The sequence below is a fragment of the Talpa europaea genome, assembly GCF_964194135.1.
Source record: "Talpa europaea genome assembly, chromosome: 6".
In the NCBI taxonomy this organism is placed as follows: domain Eukaryota; kingdom Metazoa; phylum Chordata; class Mammalia; order Eulipotyphla; family Talpidae; genus Talpa; species Talpa europaea.
The window spans coordinates 2,632,637-2,652,597 of record NC_140072.1 but is presented as its reverse complement, the minus strand read 5'-3'; the positions used below and the strand labels follow the sequence as shown (position 1 = coordinate 2,652,597).

The 19,961-nt window shown below is 48.2% G+C and overlaps 1 protein-coding gene across 3 annotated transcripts in view; it reads right to left on the bottom strand.

Annotated features, from left to right (window-relative positions):
* The window catches only part of CPSF3 (cleavage and polyadenylation specific factor 3), a gene marked incomplete at both ends in the record, with an annotated part of 30,304 nt that extends 13,620 nt beyond the window's left edge, over positions 1-16,684 (bottom strand). For 2 of the 3 annotated variants that reach the window (XM_084235001.1, XM_084235003.1), the window contains 10 exons: positions 2,915-3,061; positions 3,925-4,083; positions 4,995-5,170; positions 6,546-6,696; positions 8,646-8,735; positions 10,207-10,384; positions 10,679-10,807; positions 11,456-11,553; positions 12,665-12,728; positions 16,635-16,684. In XM_084235001.1, coding sequence (XP_084091127.1) covers positions 2,915-3,061; positions 3,925-4,083; positions 4,995-5,170; positions 6,546-6,696; positions 8,646-8,735; positions 10,207-10,384; positions 10,679-10,807; positions 11,456-11,553; positions 12,665-12,728; positions 16,635-16,684 — 1,242 coding nt within the window. Of the gene's footprint in view, positions 1-2,914; positions 3,062-3,924; positions 4,084-4,994; positions 5,171-6,545; positions 6,697-8,645; positions 8,736-10,206; positions 10,385-10,678; positions 10,808-11,455; positions 11,554-12,664; positions 12,729-16,634 lie in introns of those variants that run through there. The other variant, XM_084235002.1, reaches the window with a different exon arrangement.
* Between the last annotated feature and the right edge of the window lie 3,277 nt (positions 16,685-19,961).

Sequence of the window (19,961 nt, the reverse complement as noted above, 5' to 3'; positions counted from 1 at the left end):
AAGAGTACAAGGAAACATCCTTAGTTCAGATTAATGATGTTCTATCCTGAATTAGAGAGATAAATGAAGTAGACATGTACTTGAAGCTATTAAATTTTATTACATGTAAGCACCTCCAGTTGATCCAACTTGCCTTTTTCATTCTGTTTGGCTTTAAAAAGATCCTTAAGTAGAATTATTTCGAGGAAAATTCTTTACTCCAGTTCTTGCCACTTGGGGGAAGCCACAGACCTTGCCCAAGCTTATATGCTCATGCTGGTTAAGGGCTGTTCTGTAGCTAAAATGCTTTAAAGCATGTGATTCTTGTATGAACTGTTGCTGCTACTCCCTCAGACAACACCTGGTTTTTGCTAGCTTTCCTAATCTAAGACTTTCAAAAGAAGTCTTTCATGGAAAAAGTAACTTCTGATATTTTCTCTTTTTATTACAGTGATACCACATAAAACAGTTCCAAACCAAAGAATATCACATTTAGGGTGTATTTACCAGTGCAGGAGCTACCAGTCTCTTTCCCTTTCATGACCTATGTTTTTCAAGCTCAATCATTCTTACCCTGTAAGCTCCTGGTAGGTGGTTCCTTGCCAGTGCTAGTAGAAGCCTGCCTGGCATCAACACCAGGCAGAGCCACCGGGCCTAGTGGCGAAGAGGCTGACTTTGGGGCTGCCTGTTTGAACACAAGTCCCGGCACTGCTGTGTAACCTTGGGCAAGTCACAGTTTTCTCATCTACAAAATAGCTGATAATTGTGAGGAGTGACAAATCAATACAAGTCTAGCACTAGCACAGTGCCTAGCACGTGAAAAATGACAAGGCCTAGCCTTTATTATTACCACCCACTGCAGTAGTAGTCCTGCCTCACTGCATAGCTACGCTGCTGCTGACCTGGGGGCGGGGGGAAGGTAAGCACCACGTTCAATCCAGGAGTTTAAACTGTCTGCAGAGACAGAGCCTGGAGAGTGACGAGAAGACAGAGGACGAGGGGGGAAGTTAGAGAAAAAGGGCCAGAATCAGCTTTTCCTTCCTGCTGTAGAACCGTGAAGCACGGCTGTACAAAGCGCCTGGCTGTAACTAACTGGGCATTCTAGGATGTAGGTGAGTGGTTTTCACCCCCAAAGAACTAAGGGCCAAGGGCAAATACGTGTGAGGACTATTGTAGTAGAAAGAGGCCAAAACAAACAAGAGTATGAAGAAGGTGCCAGCACTGTTAGTCACTAGAGAAATGAAAATGGAAACCACAGGGAGAGGTTCCTCACACTCACCACCATGGCTGCAGTCACAAAAAGGAAAACAAGCAGATAAGGGTATGGGGGAGGTGGAACGCTCCTGCGCTACCAGCGGGAATGAAAGTGGGTGCAGCCACCATGGGAGACAGATTGGTGGGACCTCAACACAGAATCACCCATGCAATCGGGGCTCCACCCCCAGCATCTGCTCAACAGAACTGAAAACAGGGCCTCAAACAGCTGCCTCTGCACTATTCATGGCGGCCTTATTCTTGATGACCAAAAAGTGGACACGACCCAAGTGTGGTAGAAAGACGAATAAGCAAGATGGGGTGAGTGCACACGACGGGAGGTGGAATCGGACGCTGGATGGCGCCCAGCCCGCTGGGTCAGTGTGTGTGATTTTACATACATGAAACACCCAGAACTTGGCAAGTCAGCTACAGCAAGTGCAATACCAAAGTCAATGAGGGGCTGGGGGTGTGTGGCGGGGAGGGCGGCATTACTGCTTTGTGGGCAGTTTGTTTTGGAAACAGAGTGGGGGTGGCTGAACAACACTGAGTGTGGTAGACACCATGGAACCGTACACGAGGAAACGGTTACAGCTGCACATTTCGTTGTATATTTCCCACAATAAAAATTTTTGAAAAAAGCAGTTAACAAATGGCATTTCTTCTAAGATACTTCTCAACACGTCCAGAAAGGGCACTCGTTTGTTTTCCACAACCACCTGCTCCACACAGTTCCTCTAATATAAAAATGCTTTTCAAAAGCTTACTCTCGTGGGCGCAGGGGTTAAGACGCAACCTATGAAGCAATCCACAGCCACTGCAGCACGAGTTCAATTCCCAGCCAGCCAGGGAGAAACCCACATGGCAGGACAGACCTCTCCTGTCTCGCCCGCTGCTCCCCTCAGCAGTGTACTTCGGTCCGTCTGCCTATTCTGTTCCCCGCTCTGTCTCTGGTGAATCCTCTCACCCCCCGCATCTCTGGCCTGTACCCCAATTCTTGAATAAAAATAAATAAATCTTTAAAAAACAAAAAAAATAAAAAGCTTACCCCCCCCCGTCCCCAACTACACCAAAATATAATTGTTACTTTAATAATTACACGAAACTTGAAAATATAAACAAGTCACATCAGCCAGGACCTATGCAGCATATTTCATACCTATTTGCATCTTTAACCTTTACGACTATTATATGACGTCTTTCTCCTTCCTCCAAATTATTATATTTACTACGTCAGTCACCACATTAAGCACTTGAGGTATGTTCTCTCTTTAGCCCTCACAACCTTATATTATTATCCCAATGACAAACGGGGTGCAGAGATGTTATGTAACTTGCCCAGGGTTACTAGCAAGTCAGGGGTGGAGATGGGGTTCAAAACAAGCAGTCACAACTCAAAGCCTGTATTCCCAAGTTATTGGGGAGGCAGCGGACAGTAACAGGAAGGACAGTGGCGTTGGAGTTGGCAGATCTGAGAAAGTGACACCTTGTGGAACGGAGAAAATTAAAGTGCAGGCCTTGGCTAACTCATGAGGGAGCTGTAAAGGTCAAACCCAAGGGCAAGCACAAGCAGTCTGTTTAAAATGCTACCTTACAGATGGTGCTATTTGATTTGCAAATTGGCTGCGGCTAAGTCTCTAGGGTGCACTCTCCCCCCTGTAAATCACATTCACAGACTAACCACATGAGGCGGTTTCAAAGCACGGATAAATTCACTGGTTTGCTGGTAATCTGTGTGAGCAGAGAAAGAAATGTAATCAACAGACATTTTCAGCGGCAGCTTCTGTCCAGACATGGTAGTGATTTCTTCAGGTTCGGACATGATATGCTGTTAAAAGCAAAGGCGAAAACACACAAATAAACTAACCAATTAGGAAAGAAGAAGTACATGTTCTACTTTCTCATCAGCTGTAAACTATAAATTTAGGACTTTCAGCACAAAAACCCTCTAACACTACTGACACAGTAAATCAAATTCTCTTGCTCAAGCAAATCTTTAATCAGGAAAGTAAGCAGATTAAGATTCAATGTTCTTGGAATGCAAGAAGAACTTCTGATGGGAAAGGCAAACCTACAAATCTCAACAATTTTCTTGCTCTAAAAGTGACTTTCTAAGTGAAAAGATCTGTACAAAGGACAGATGTATTTTTATTCTCTAATCTATTTCAAATACACAGCCAATACTGCCCACATGACTTACAGAATAAGACAAATGAAAAGGATCAAATGAGGGAGCTTAATGTATTTGAAAAAATATAACACAAGTCACTGTCAGAGGAGGTTAGAGAGCGTGAGGCTGGCTGAGGCTTTGCATTCGGATGCCTGTGTCCCCCGGAGTTAATGTCAACCGTGATAGATCAATAGGAAGAGGGAAGATCAAGCCAGGACTAGCCACTGGTCTCTCCTCATCAGAGGGTACCTGGGTGCTTCTGTGGTTTTTCTGCCGGCAACCAGATGGCAGCTGCTCAGATTTCACTGTGCTTACCAACTCCTGGGGGTCTGGATATGCCACTCAAGGCTGCGTTAATTCCTCAACCTAGGAACATCTCCAGCTACCCATTTCCAGTTTCATCTTTTTAAATGATCAAAACTTGTATTATTTAAAGAACTACATCAGTGGGAAAACCTGTGAAGAAACTGCTCCTCCGCCATCCTGGCTAGGAATCACAAGGGGCTGGGAGCATGACTGACCTTGGCAAGTGTCCCTTCTACACAGTACCCTGCTATGATGACACCATTCCGCTTATCAGTGCACCAACTTTCAAAGAGCTCTCGGGATAAGCCACTTTGCATCATACCAGGGGAGGCCATCACCACACTGGGCCCAATGTCGTCAAAATGATCCATGCTCTGCAAAAGAAAGGGGAATGGAGAAGCACATGAGCTACTCAGTGTAACAGAAAGCTAGGTCGAGAGATGAGCCACTGCTGCCTTGGTAAGTCTAGTACACATTTTAAGTCTACTTTCTAAGTTCCTAAACAGTTTAGGGTAGGAGCGATAGGAAGACAAAGTGTGAGAAAGCAGCCAGTTCACATTAACCTTTAAAACCTAGTTCTAATGGGAGCAGAAGTGCCATCAGGGCCATTTCCAGTGCCTAGAAGGAGTCAGAGAGTGAGAGTCCGCTGGGTCTCTGCCCACCCCAGGATATATTTCCCCAAAGACTCACAATGGTTTTGCATAGGTTATGAATAGTCTGAGCTGGTATGGAAATCTAACAGAAATGCCTAACAGGATTTCCAGGGAGAATGTGGCTCTAATGCTCAAGCAAGTGAACTTAAAATTTATTTTGCGTATTATTTTATTACGAATACAGCATTGGTTTAAATGAGACAACATACTTATTGAATTAAAGAAAATCAGATTTTATAGAATGCTCTAGAAAAGTTTACATGTGAGAATTTCTATAGACGGAATTGGCAATGTCACAACAAAATGAAGTTTGAGTTTGGGCAAGACTAGGAAAACTGAATGTGAACCACCAGGTATTTTTTCTCATCAGTACTTTTTATTTCTATGGCCAAAGGATTCAAGTTATTTAGCAACAGTAAATATTTGGAATGTATGCAGACTTGGAACAAAAGACAAAACTCAGTGAAGTGAAGAAGAATGCCAGTCGTTAGATTTCTGATGTCCTGCCGAGGAGTGGCTGCGGGAGAAGAGGAGAGTTCACCGGCGGCTCCAGCCACAGGTCACCTGCTGGCATCTCCCACCCAGATGGGCCTGTCTCTCCGCACCCTGTTCCCTCTTCCCTAAGGACTCACCTTGAGGTTACTGATGTGCTTGAAAACAAAGGGGTTGTTGATGTTGATCTGTTTGCGAATTTTGTCGTTCATGGCGTTCACGTACGTCTGGTAGACCGCCATGCACTTCTTGGCCAAGGATGACGCGTAGTATATGGGAATATCGTGGAGTTCTGGGTGGTTCTGCCAGTATTCATCTAGAGTGATTTTACGAGAATTGAATACCCTCTTGTTACGTGTGGTAAATAGTTCAAATAATGATAGATATGACTTTTTATAAATTCAGACAACAGACAGATAAACTAAAGCGTACCTTTTTAACAGTTTGAGAAACGTAACAAACTTTTAAAACCAGAACATTTCTAAAAACTAGTGCATGACCTAAAAAGAATGTGTACAATCACAGTCTCAAGATGTGGAGACTTTCAAAAGTGATTTGGGGGGCCTCCCTGGCGCTGCACTATGAAGCTGTCTGCAGCCTCTGCAGCGCGGGTTTGATCCTGGCCGGCCGGCAAGAATCCCACGTGGTGAAGCAGACCACTCCTGTCTCACCTGCTGCTCCCCTCAGCAGTGTATTTCGTCAGTCTGCCTACTCTGTTCCTTGCTCTGTCTCTGGTGAATCCTCTCACCTTCCCGCGCATCTGGCCTGTACCCCAGTTCTTATATAAATAAATAAATCCTTAAAAAAACCCAAAAACCAAAAACCAAAAGTGATTTGGTAGAAGTTTGCACTGAATAATAAACCATAACTTATTACCTCAGAGAGAGGCTAAATTCTGACAATTTTAAATAAAAAGGTATTAATATCTCAAATAGACACACTGACCTTTAATTACAAAACGGGAATGCCAAATGTGTTAAAACCAATTTTGCACATAAAAAAGTGTAGAAAGTCATACTACTATATAACTGAATTTTGTTTCTAAATGCTAAATACTTTCTGATAATTCATAAAAACAGGGGGCAATATAACACCAAAGGAAGGTTTATTTATGCAATTTTTTGTGTGTCTCACTTTTTTCCCAGTAGTGGAACTGCTAGATCAAGGGTAGCATATTTTTAAGACTTCTGATAGTGATGGCAACCAGATAGCAGGAATCCATATTCCCAGGGGTAGTGCCTGAGAGTTACAGCTTCTCCAGGCTCTTATTGGCACCTGATCTCTGTATTTATTTTTTAAGATTTATTTTGTTTATTTATGCATATAAGAACTGGGGTGTAGGCCAAAGGTGTGGGGGTTGCAGGGGGTTCACCAGAGTGGGGAGCAGAACAGGTGGATCAAATGAAATCCACTGCTGAGGGGAGCCGTGGGGAGACAGGAGAGGTCTGCTGTGCCATGTGGGTCGGCTCCCTGGCCAGGGATAAAATTCATACCACAGTGGCTGGTGATAGCTTCATAGTGCTGAGACTTTAACCCCTGCGGCACCAGGGAGTCCCTGATCTCTGTATTTTTAAATGTAGAAACTGAAGCTCAGGAAGATGGCACGACTTATTCAGCGTCATGCAACGATCCTGATACAATGGAACTCCAAAATTTGGGGAATCTCCCAAACAGAAAAAGAAAAGGCATACCTAAAATCAAGAGCAGCTCTTGAGCCCTTCCGAGAGCAAACACAGGGATGAGACCTCTACCTCCTCGGTTTACAATATCATGGACAGTGTTACAGAATCTGGCTTCTCGTTCTTCACGCTTCTCATGGATGTGGGTCCCATATGTAGACTCCTAAAGAACACACTAGAAGTGTGAGACCAAAACTGATGATTCCCGAAGAACTCCAAAGTTAAACATCAATGAAATGCAGAGGTAAAGTGATTCATTTCCCCATTAACATGATGTTTTTCTTGAACACATCTTGTAATAGTAATTGGAAGAGTAAATGGGAACATTAAAATTCCAATCTGGCTAAGTATAAGAACTTCTCAGAAAACAACTGGGAAACAATCAAAAATGGATCTTCTCTGCTCAAGACTGTTTTGCTGTCTTTTTATTTTTTAAACCATTTGCTTTCAATGGGCGGGAAAAGGATATTTTTTCTACTTCTGATAAATCAAAGCTTGTAAGTCAGAAACAGATATTGCTGGGCCTCCCCGGTGGCACAGCGGGTTGAGTGCTGCGCTGTGAAGCTGTCCGCAGCCTCTGCAGTGCAGGTTTGATTCCCGGCCGGCCAGGGAGAAACCCACATGGTGTGGCAGACCTCTCCTGCCTCGCCCACTGCTCCCCTCAGCAGTGTCTTCAGTCCGTCTGCCTATTCTGCCCCCACTCTGTCTCTGGTGAATTCTCTCACCCTCCCGCGTGCCTCTGACCTGTACCCCAGCTCTTGTATAAATAAATAAATCATAAATCTTTAAAAAAAGAAAAAGAAATAGATATTGCTTCTTCAGAAATCCCCTACACCGGGCCTCCCCGGTGGCGCAGCGGTTGAGCACTGGGTTGCGAAGCTGCCCGCAGCCTACGCGGCGCCGGTTCATTCCCCAGCTGCTCCCCGGCCACCAGAGGAGGGTCCCCCATGGCGCGCAGACCTCTCCTGCCGCCCGCTGCTCCCCTCAGCAGTGAACTTCGGTCCTTCTGCCTGCTCTGCTCCCCGCTCTGGCTCTGGTGAATTCTCTCACCCTCCCGCGCTTCTGACTGTACCCAGTGCTTGTATAAATAAATAAATAAATCTTTAAAAAAAAAAAAGAAAGAAATCAGTGGCATTGCCAACCATGGAGGCAGGAGCTACCAGCTCCTGCCTCCATGGTTGGCAATGCCACTGTTGCCACCATTGAGGCAGGAGCTGCCACAGAAATCCCCTACACCTTACCATGTGTGACACCAGCACTGCACGCCTGGAGCTCAGTAGTAGTGATGAAATCAGGTCCCTAGTGAATCAGCATCTAACTTTCATAATATCAGATTATTCACAAGCACATTAAAGCTTGAGAAGTACTGCTCTAAAGTACTATCTAAAGCTATCACAAAAATATTTTTGGAAGAATTAAAAAAAATTTCCCTTTGCTGAAGCTCAGTTTATTTGCTGGGTTTACCATCAACCAAGTCAGACTGAATCCACTCACAGCACGTCACTTATGGATAGCAATAGGCACTATTCCCTCACACTTGGGAAGGGGGATGCCACAGGTGTGAGGGAAAAACACAGAGCTCTTTCACTGTCACACCTGTTATTCTAACAAATATCATAGGCCCCAAAGATCTCGCCCCCAATCCCTGACCTTGTTGATACCAACACACACTTAATTTATGCCTTTCTCCCCTACTGCCCCGTGAATGTCTCTTACAGTTAATTTTTGTTGTTCTCCTGGGACTTAAAAACTAGTAGCAGGCAGAACACATTAAGTTAGGAGATGCTACAGATCAAAGATACTTATCATGGTAAAGGCTATGGGGGCACACTATTCTACATATCCCTTAAGATGAGCTATGAATTTGGGGTAGTTCAACTTGGATAAATCACCAGGAGCTAGCCTAGCATCTCTGATATTAGACTAGAATACACTTACAGCAAGAATCTAGAGCTGTACCACAAAGAGAAGCCAAACAATTATTTTTATATTTAAAAGCAGATACATTTATATCTGATAACTTATTATGAAATGGTGATCACGTAATTTTTTCCCAATAGAAAAAATTATGCTTACATTACACTAATTATTATACAGTACTCTAATACTTACAATAATAAGAATATCAGGTTTAATATTAGGAATTTCAGCTGCCATTAAGTGTCTATCTTCTTGTCTTGAGAAATCACCTGTGTACAAAAGCTGTGAAAAAGACAAAAGTAGAAAGTCAGGACTGTGGAAGGATTCATTTTACTAGTGAATATATTTAACTCATGAAAGTTGAAAGTGAAGTTCAATAGAAAAAATAGCCAACAACTACAGAAATTTAGATGCAATGCCTGTGTCTAGTTCAAAATGTTAAGTTGGTTCTGACACAAGCTGTCCAGTGTTTCAATTACTCAACCCGACTAATGGGTACTATACTCCCAGAAGCACCGCACAAAGATAACCCATTTATTAATAAACTTGGAAAGTGCTCTGAACAACTTGAGTAAAAGGGCACAATGAGGAGCGAAATCTACTGAGGTAGGGCCTCCCTGGTGGTGCAGTGGGTTAAGCGCAGCGCTGTGAAGCTGTCCGCAGCCTCTGCAGTGCAGGTTTGATTCCCGGCTGGCCAGGGAGAAGCCCACATGGCACGGCAGACCTTTCCTGTCATGCCCGCTGCTCCCCTCAGCAGTGCTTTCGGTCTGTATGCCTGTTTCCCGCTCTCTGGTGAATCCTCTCACCCTCTCACGCCTCTGGCCTGTACCCTGGTTCTTGTATAAATAAATAAATCTTAAAAAAAAAAAAAAAAAAGAAAGAAATCTTCTGAGGTATAAGGGAAAACCGTCTAAAACGGAAGGTAAACTTAAGGTAGGCAGGCATCAAATGCCAGTGGGAACTGAGATCTGCACCTGCGGTCTTTTCAGCTTCTTCTTTGAGCTTCTGAGCAAACACCAACAATAAATTCAATGATAGACAGTACAGCTCAATATGTAAAATTTTCAAATATATGAGCAGCTGCAAAAACTCAGGACAATATTATCCCGGAATACTGGCTTCATATAAGAATCCTTTCAACAACTTAAGAAACAAGAAAAAGAGGCCAAGGCCACCGCCTTGAGGAGGTATTTTTAAAAAGTCTCCTAAGTGATTCTAATGTGCAGCCAGAGTTCAGAACTGCTCAAAACCTATTAGTCAGGAAACCTATTAGTCAGGAAACCTATTAGTCTACCAAAGTTTTCACAAGGTTATTAAGAAATCTATTTGTCTTTTTCATAAGGATGGCTGCAAAAATTCTTTCTGATGAACTTGTTTCACTCCTCTCAGACCCCCTCTTTAGGAGCGTCTTGTGAATTCCAGAACATAGAGGATATCAATGCTGAATCAGGTTCTAACGTTAAGCAGACATAGCCATAATGTGAGCTCTTCCCTAATTAATTTTCTAAAGGACACTGAAAAGTAATACCATGAAAACTGAGGAACGTTACTCTTTTGAGATGCTTATTTTATTCTTCTCAGCCTTGACATAGAAGTATTACAATCAAGGTATGAACTATGATATTTAAAAGGAAAAAGTAACCACTTAATTTTATCTTGTTTCAGTGTTTTGATACTATGCAAATCTTAGGGAAATTTCTTTAGTACAACATGCTGGCACAAGGTGGGGAGGACATGCCCCGAGCTGGAATACCTTCACACCCGCGATTTCAATCATGAACATGGCAGCTCCGAGAACGTGGCCTGCGTGGTAACACCAAAACTTGATCCCCGCCACTTCCTTAACTTCATGGAAGTTGATGGTTTCAATTTTGTCCATGCTCTCTTCCAAATCGGTCTCAGTATACAGCATGTCATCTGCTGATATGTTACTAGATTTGGAAAGATGCAAAGAAGAATAATTAAGGCCAAGATTTCTAAAAGTCTATGGATGACACAGTAAGAACGATATTGTGATTCTTCAAATTACATTGTGTGGTTGATGCTATCTAGAGTCTCCAGGACAGGGCACAATGGGTGTTTGATGAAGTGCTACTGAATAGCTAAACTGAAGACATCCCTGTGAATAAAGAGAGCACCTCATTTCAAAACCCAAATGGTCCATGACGTGAACGATAGGCATGACACAAAACTAAAGGCATGTAAAATCCACTGAAGTAATTTACCTAACTTTGACGTAGTCGGAAAGAAGCCATCTGTAAATAGCTTTTGTGGCATGAGTCATAAATGTTCTTCCTTTGAAACTTGTCTTCTGTAGGAACCAGGGCAATGCTCCACAGTGATCCAAATGGAAACTGAAAAAGGAAGAGAGATGCACCAGTTCTTAAAAATACAGTCCATCATTACCATGGCGGTAGAGCTCTTCAGAAAAGTTCTATTTAACAATTACACACTAAACAGGAATAAACAAACAAAAAGAAAAAAGCAACAACACACTGACTTCTAGAACAGCCACACAAGTTGTGTGCCGAGGGAAGGAATGATGCATCCGGTTCTAGCACAAGAAGTGTTTCTTAAACAGCCAATTCTTTCACCGGTGGCGGAGAAGAAAAGATGTAAAACTGCTCTTGGCAGCCGTACTAGGTGGCAGCCAGCTGCCCACGTCAGTGCTTCTAGGTGAAGGCCCCAGAGGAGACGCGACCATGCAGGGCCCTCCCCAAGACACTGTGGCTTCAGAGGGGCTCTCCTGGTCTCAAGAGTCACAGGGATCAAGGTGTGTTCTGTCTCCTTGTTGGCTCCGGACACAGGAGGTAAGGTTTTCAGAGTAAACCCCTCTCACCTGTGATAAGCACTGGAGCGCTGCCGTGGGTGTCTGCAAGTGCTTCCAAGGAGGAAATACTAGTGCCTTAAAACACCAGAATCTTAGACTTAAATCTGGTAAGCGCTTGTCTGCATAGTAAAAGTCCTTGAAAACCAGTGTTGTTAGTAAATAAAAAACTTACTGACTGATGAGGAGGAGATCAATCTCGGCTGGGTCAATTAAATCAATATAGGGAAGAGCATCCATTCCTTCCAGGCCAGGGTGGATCCCACAGTCCAGCTGGAAAAGGTGGGAAAAAGTCCACAATCTCCTGCACTTTTTATTAAAATTCACCCGACAAATAGACAACATTTATAACTGACCCGCTAATCACACAACCAAGGTGGACAGCATTTGGAACGCAGTTGTCATTGCATGCGGCAGACAGCAGTGGTGACGCGGACGCCCACACAGCTCGTGTTTAGGGCCCCAAGGCGCAAACACAAGCCATCTTTCCGGGCTGGTCTACAGTCACTCTAGCAATGAATGAACTCTTTTTCAAGAACTTTAATATCAGAGGATGCATTTTAAAATGTATTTTAAAAGTGCACAGGCTTCCTGCTACCAGATTGAACTACTGTAAGGTGACAGTGCTCAGAAATGGAAAACTTCCCTAATCATGATTTTAAGGCGTGTGAGGGAACAATTCTTTTTTTAATTTAATAAAGCTTGTTTTTCAAAATGTACAGTTAGGGAACAAAATTCCTAAGAGTTAGTCATCAATGCGTTATAGACTCATTTTGGGGGCTTTACAGTGAAATTACTACAATAAACAACTAAAAACACACGCTTGACATGTGCCTGTCCTTCCGAGGTTGGGAGATGAATGAGGTTCCTCTCCTGAGCAACTTGAGGAGCCTCTGTCTTCCTACTGAGGACCCAAGAAACCATCTCTTCTGACCCCTCTATTTTCCAGATAAGGCAAAGGGTTTGGAGAAGCAGACCGACTTGCCCACACTGGGGGCAAGTCTGGGGCCCTAATGCTAACTAAGGAGTCAAATGGGCTGGGTGGGGGAGCGCTACTCGTGTTTGGTGCTCACTCCCTTTGGGGCCTCCACCAGGACTGGGGCAGTTAGGGTGACAAGTCCCTCAGAAAGTAAAGAGGGATTTGGAAGAAGCATCCATTCAGGCCATCTAGGTGACAATTTTATAACCCTGGAATACAGTTCTCCCGTGCACCCAATGTTCTGCCAAGTTACTAAGGAGAAGGATGTTTTAATTTCCACATTAATGTGATACAGCACAGACTACAAACACCAACTATGACATTTTTCTGGGAGCTAAACAGACACTCTACCAGAAAGGTCAAACGCCCCCTGCAGACTACTAATCTGACTACGATCATAATTACCATTATTTTTCTTCCTTTGAACTCCAGGATAATACATGATCTTCCTACTTCTTGTCCAGCTCCACTGTAAACATTCAAGGGGAGAAATAAAAATGATTCAAAGACAATCAAAATCAAATCCCACAAGTTCAGGCTCTTTTACACCTTACGCTATGCCCCTCGACGCCAGCGCCGGCGCTCACTCCCGCCAGGTAAGAGTCCAGAGTCCCGCAGAGTGACAGGGGACAGGAGGTGTCAATGGGGAAGGATGAAAATGCACATTTGGGATTTCAGGGACTTGGGGTTAAATTATGATGTATTTAGAATGTAAACGAGCAGTTATGAGGATTATTTAATAAGACTTTTAGAATTAGCACTACTTAAGTATGAACCCATAAGCGTTTCAAAAATGCAGTTTGAGATCATAATACGCATTAGCTTAAATTTAAATAAGACTTCTTCACACCTGTGAAGCTCCGTCCCCTTCTACCTTGTTATTTCAGTATCTCTGATACCATGTATTTAAATTTTTCCTCCCTTTTAAGTTAGTCAGACTTAATGTCCGATGGCCACAAGACACACTTTAAGACACACCTGTTTTGCAGATCCCTTCCCCTCTTTGATGACTTTTTCCAATCTCATTTGCTCACCCAACAGTCCAGCTTTTATTTGCCAAGCACCACAGTAAGTGTCTAACCCAGGGGGGCTGCCTGCTTCAAAGACCCTGTCAAGGAACAATTGCCTACTTATTAGAAGCTAAAACACAAGAGGGATCTACTTATGCCCAAACCGAGACCCTGGCAGGGGATGTTGATGAAGAAAATTCAAAAGCCCTGGTGCGACTGGACCCCTGACCCTTCGCTCTACCGGGCGCCCTGTGCGTCCTCCTACCTGTAGGTCCCGGCTCTGTTTTTAGAGTTTCCATAGCAGCCACTTCTAACTTTCTCCCCTTGCCTCACCCTCCAGCCCTCCATCCTCTTCACCTGGGGCATGGCCTTCATCCATGTCAAGGAGACAGTTTGCTGGCCAATTTCCTCCACTCCACTTACAACCCACCCATGTCCTCGTCTTTCTGCTTCTCCAGGAACCTCTTTGTTGTCTGAGCTGCTCGGCTTTTGCCCATGGCTCTCAGCTTCCCCGGGGAGCCAAGTATGGCTGTCATGGGGATCACCCTGGCTTTCTGCTCATTACCACAGGGATTTCAACACACCAGTCACGTTCATCCCCAAATGAAAATCCCTGCAGTCGAATCCCTTTCCCCCCTCATCCTAGCCAGCTTCCTAAGAGAGCTGTGCACACTCTGCCTCTCCTTCCTTCCCTCCACCCACTCAGCCCTCTGCATGCGGCTCCTCCAAGCCCTCTTCTGAAAGGATCCCCGCACAGCAGCTCTGTGGCTTGAAACAGTTCTCCAGCCCTGGTCTTACCGTCCTCTTGAGGCCTGAACCCCCACGCTGCCCCCCTGGAGCACTTCTCCTGGCTTCATGCCCCACTCTGTCCAGCTGGCTTCCCTCTCAGGTGCCTTTACTGCCTGCGGCCTCTGCCCACCTGTATTAGTTCGGACTGCCCTGGACACCAGGCCTCTAGCACGCAGGTGCTCAGTATCTACTGGGACATGTCGCACAGGCCATTTCAGTCAGACACTCAGCGCTTGCTTCCCCTCCAGTCACTTGCCTATACTCTGGGAGTCTCTGCCACAGCGAGGACATTTGGGTCTCAGACAAAGCGCCCTCTCAAGGCCTGGTCCTGACCTCCTTCTCTCCCGAGGCTCCCACGCCATCCATCACCTGTCACTACTCCCTGAAGTTACTGTTTCCATTCGCATGCAAGCTCTGTGAGAGCAGAGACACTGGCTACTTGAGTCCCCACTGTGCGGCCACTATGCCTGACATGCAGTAAATTTCGGGAAATATTTATTGACTAAAAGCCCCCAGATTTTGAACCTTGTGAACTCTGTGTTTAGGGAAAGGAACAAGTCACAAAGTTACAGACTGTGTGACCCCACTTCTATGGCATGTCCAGAACAGGCAAATCTGTAGAGATGCAAAGTGGACTGGCAGCTGTCCAGGGCTTGGGGAGATTGGGAGGAAGTGTGTGCCTGTTCATGGGCACAGGGTTCTTTTTAGCATCACGAAAATGATCGGGATTAAATAGGGGCCATGTTTATACAACTATGTGAACACCCTACAAACCACTGAATCACGCATTTTACATGAGTTGCATGTGAATTATATCTCAACAAGGCTGTAATAAAACAACAAAACGCCCCAATTTACTCCATACCTGCCCCATCTCCTATACGCTGAGCACAAGAATCTGAGTCATCCTAACTGCTCTGCCCTGCCTCCCCTCCCTACATTGCCTCGTTTGATAAATCTGAATGGTTATAACATTCTAAAGATGTCACTTCCTTACTCTCTAACATTTCTTTCCAATCTGCTGCTGCTCATTTCACACATTCCAAGTTCTCGCTGCTACTGCCCAGATAATTTCAATTGCATCCTACTGGATTCCCTACTTCCTCCACCCTTTCATTCACCTGCTACATGGCTGCTTAGGAGAGATCTTTGCTATGTCGTCGTGACACTGTGATACAACCCCCACTTTGTCCCATCCCTGCTTAGGATACATCATTGGCTTTTTAGCGGATGTGATAAAGGCTGCCACCTCTTCGGATGTATACAGGTGCTTGAGAGCCTCTCCCCCCTCATCTGCTGACCTTTGAGCGACAGCCACGAGGACCCTGGCCACACACTGACCACTCTCATTTCCTATCTGCCACTTCCGCTGCCTGGAACATCCTTGCCTTCACCTGTCTTTAATTCCTCCCCGTTAGGGCTTAGCTCATGCACCATACGTCCAGGATTCTCTTCCCCATCTTAGAAACCCCTTTTCCGGATCCTCCCAGGATACAGCGCAATGCCTCCCTGGACCCTTAGCTACCATTTACTCGGCACTACCATGGTCTTCCTTCTCGCTGTGAGTGTTGCTAAATTATTCCCACAGGAAGAAACAGATTCAGTGAGGTCGCTGTCCTAGTCAGTGAGACTAGGGATTAGATTTCAGTCTGACTCCAAATGAATGGCCTCCCGTTAGCTCACCCTCTCTCTCCAGCACGCATCCTTTCCCTGCAATTCTCTCCTTGAAGGTGAAGTCAAGGAACGCTGCCCTCTCTGTCTTACTTGTATTCCCTGTGCCTAGTGTGGTGCTTGACACTTGCTGTGTTTGCTGAACACAGGCAGTGCACAGGTGTGCGTTGAGCAGTGGGAAATTTAGGGCCACATCCCCAGCAGGGGGACCATGTCCTCACTGAGAATGTGTACAGGAGGTACTTTCTACCCATAGGGAATCGCACACATTCGCGTGGGGCTAACTAATATCTAACAAACACGTGTGTGGATTTGAGCTGCTCATCTACGGGCGTGAGCTCTGCACCACTTGAATTCCCCTGCGAAGCTGGTCTCCCCACCTGCCAAGGGCTCCTCCGGCAGGAGGCCCTCTCCCCAGAGAGACCAGCGTTCTCCTGGACAGCAAGAGCAGCTTTAGTCCTACGGCCTCTGCTCTTCTTTCTGTCCTGCTTTCCACCCCCCTTACGCTGGCAGGGGGAACGCAGACTGGAACTCACAGCTGGGGCCTAACGTATTTCCTCTCTATGCCGGCGGCAGCGAGGAGCAGATCCAGCGCTTCCTCGCCCCTCCGGCCCGGGCCAGGTCCCCGCCGCCGCGGCCAGCACCAGCACCAGCACCAGCACCGCCGGCTGCCTGGGCACTTGCCGCTCCTTAGCCTACAGGAAAGCGCCCCGCGGCCCCAAAGGTAACTTTCCCCTCGCGCCCCAACTCCGAGGCTCGCTCCCTGAGCCTGAGGAAAAGGAAAGCCCCATCCAGCGCGCAGGCCCGTCCGAGCGTCGTCCGCGAACTCTTCAGCCCCGGAGGCCCGGCCGCCACGGCGACCCCGGCCGCCCCTCGCCTCTCGCAGCCCTCGGGCCGGTCCTTACAGGGGTCGGATCAGCAGCTGGTCACTCTCCTCAGCCGGAATGGCGGACATCGCGGCAGCGTGACGGAGAAGCCGGAGCGAGGAGGCGCAGCCGCGGCGCAGCAGGGCAGACGCGGCCCCGCCGCCGGAGCGCCACTTCCGGCGCCCGGGGCCCGCCGAGCAGGCCCCGCCCCCCCGCTTCCGGTCGGAATTCCCGCCCGCGTTCCTCCCCGCGGGGAGCCCGGGGCGGGGTCACGTTTGCGCCTGCGCGAAGGCCGGGGGCGTGGCCCGAGGGCGCGGCCGGGGCGGCCGGAAAAGCTGGCGCTGGACTCCGGGCCGGAGCGGCTGCCCGCGCGCGCCGCGGGGCGGGGGCTGCGGACCCCGAGGCGGGCGGCCCCGCGGGCGCGGCGGGAGGTGAGAGCGCGGCCCGCGGGGAGCGCCGGGGGCGCCGGGGGCGCCGGGCCCGCGGGGAGCGAGGCTCGCGGGCGGGCGGATGGGTGGGGTCGCGGGGCGGCGGGCTGCCCGGGGCGGGTCTGAGCGCGGGGCCGCGGCGCCCTCCACGGCCGGTGTCGTGGGGGCCGCGCGGGGGCGGCCGGGCCGGGCCGGGGGCGGCCCCGGGTCCTGCGTGTCCCGCGGGGCCGCACGCGGAGCCGCCGGCCGCGGGGAGACCCGTCGGGGCGCGGCCCGGCTCTCCCCCGGCCGAGCCGTCGGCCCCGAGGCCCCGGCGGCCCCGGGCGCGCGTCGCCGAGCGGCCCCCGCAGGGCTGTCCCGGGCTCGGGCGCGCTGGCCGGGCCGCGGGCGGGCGGTGCGGGTGGCCCCTGCCGCCCCCGGGAGGGCCTCGGGCCGGGCGTGCCCCCGGCGGGGCCCGCTGCGGGCGTCCGGAGGCGGCCGGCCCGGCGGCCAGAGCTGCGCGGCCGGGGACCCTCGGGAGGCGCAGCCCCGACGGGGTCCGAAGGGCGGCCCCGGGCGGGGCGGGCGCTCCGGGAGAGAAGGGGAGGGGGCGCAGAAATGGGCCCAGATGCGCTCGGAACCGGCCCGCGCCTCCTGGGGAGCTCGGCGGGAAACCGCGTGGACCCAGCCGGGAGGCAGCCGGGCCGCGCGAGGGCCTCGCGGGAGCGGCCCGAGACCGCGGGCTTCGGTCCCCGGCTGGGGAGCCCCCAGGGGGTGCCCGCGGGGTGGGGGCTCGGACTCGGGTGCTAGAGCGAGTTTCAGCTGCGCTGCCGGCGCCCCAAAGTGCCACCGCGGGAAAGCACCCCGGTCTGAAGTGGCTCCCTGGGGCTCGGGGAGTCCCCGAAGCACCTGCCACGGCGCGCGCCCGCGTCTCTGGGGGTGGAGGAGCCATCACGCTCACCAGAGAATCCAAAACCCTTACACACAGCAGCGCGGGCTTGAGGGGCCCTGCTGGAGGCGAGGGTGGGAGGACGCTCGGGGCAGTGTATTTAGGGTCCTGGTGTTTGATCGCACGTGGCACTGGGGGGCAGGTGGGGGTGGTGGGTTTCTTCTACTTGAAATACTGTATTTTCAGAAAGGGGGGGAAGCAGAGATGGGGCTGATGGGTTCCGCTCTAGACATTCCTGCTAAGTGACAGTCTGTTTTTGACCTCATTTTCATGCGTGAATAATTTAGAGACAAGAATGACTTGCTTAAGAACATGCATTAAAATAGCAGCAGATATCAAAGATCTTAACAAATGCCTTTTGTCCCGAAGCTTCCTAGAGGCACAATGAAAAGAACATCTTAGGAGTCCGAGGAGGTGTCTGATATAATGTGCTGACTCCCAGTGGTTCTAGACTAGTGTAGGGATTCAAAGGGATGCTTTGGGATTTCACTAACAATAGAAGGACATTTTATTTTTAAATCATATATTGAAATTATAAAATTAAATCTATATGTATACATAAGTAGGTAAATATTTAAAATAAAATGTGCTTCAATATGTATACCCTGACATTTTAACCCGCCAGAGATCAGCCACACAGTATTGGAAGCTGCCAGGTTAACCCAGTTTTGTGCAGTCCTGGCACTAGCCCTCGCTCTCCTTTACTGAAGTTTTCTGTGGTGACCAGGCTGTCCTTTGCAACAAATTATCCATAATAGCCTTCAAGTAGGTATCCCTTTTATTCTTTGTAGTTGGTTCCCCACCTGGCAGCCTGAACCCTCTTTCCAAAAATGAAATCTTATCATCCCACTTGAGTGCTTTGTAAAACCCTGTAGAGTCCTCCTAGTAGATCCAAAATAAAACCCAGACTTGTACCTGAGAGGCCGAGTGTGGCTCTCTCCTGCCATCGGCACTGTCCCCTCCTGCGCCAGTCACGATGGCCTCGCAGTGTTCTCCCATCAGGCGTGTCCCCAGGACCTCTGCACCGCCTGTTCTCTGCCCCTCATGCTTTCCCTCTGAGACTGATCAGGACTCCTTGACTCTTACAGCCTCAGAGCATCTTTCACTCTGTAAAATCTTACCCCTTCCCTCCATCACTGTGTGTCTCTTTCATTTGCTTTGGTTCTCTACTTAGCCATTTGTTTTATAAATAAAAAAAACTGTTTTATATTTGGTTTTCCTGTTGGTCTGTGTACTCCTAAAATTGAGTTCCCTGCCTAATACAAGGCGACAAAACACTTATAAATATCTGCGCACCAAATGTGGAGCCCCGAGACATAGGAGGTGACGCCCAGGAATGAAAGAAAGATGACAATGACACCGTCATAGACAGACCAGTGAGTCAGAATAAATAAGGAGAGTCGCTCTCGAAGATGAGCTCTCGAAGATGATCAGATAGGACTATGGGACATCTACAGAACATTCCAACCCACAGCTACGGCGTGCAGACTTCGCTCAAGTGCACATGAAACACTCAAGAATAAACTGGGCTCCCTGGGGTCGGGGCTTTGTCTTTTTCACTGACGGGCCCCAGCATCTTCTGGCCCTCGCGCTCCTCCGGGATGAATGAATGAATCATTCATTCATTCTGAAAAGTAAGCAAAACTATAGAAACAAATTGGGTGATGAGGCTGATTCCAAAGCTTGGGATGACAGCTAAGTCTTGGGTCAGTGGCCGCAGGTCAGACCCAGGTAAGTGGATGTAGCGCGGGGTCTCCAGGTGCAGTTGGAGAAGCTTCCCTGGAGCAGGGAGGTCTGTTCATGGTCAACTCACAATGGACTCACCCTTTTCCTTCACCAGGCACGTTGTTTCCCTGAGAAGCTGACCGTGTCGGAATGAAGAGGCGCGCTCTGTGCAGACGACTGTCTGTGGAACCTTTGAAGACAATAAAATCATTTGATTCGTGGTAAGTAGAGTTCCTTGTCTCTGCTGCAGATTTTCCAGTATTTGGTGAGTATTTGTTAGTATCT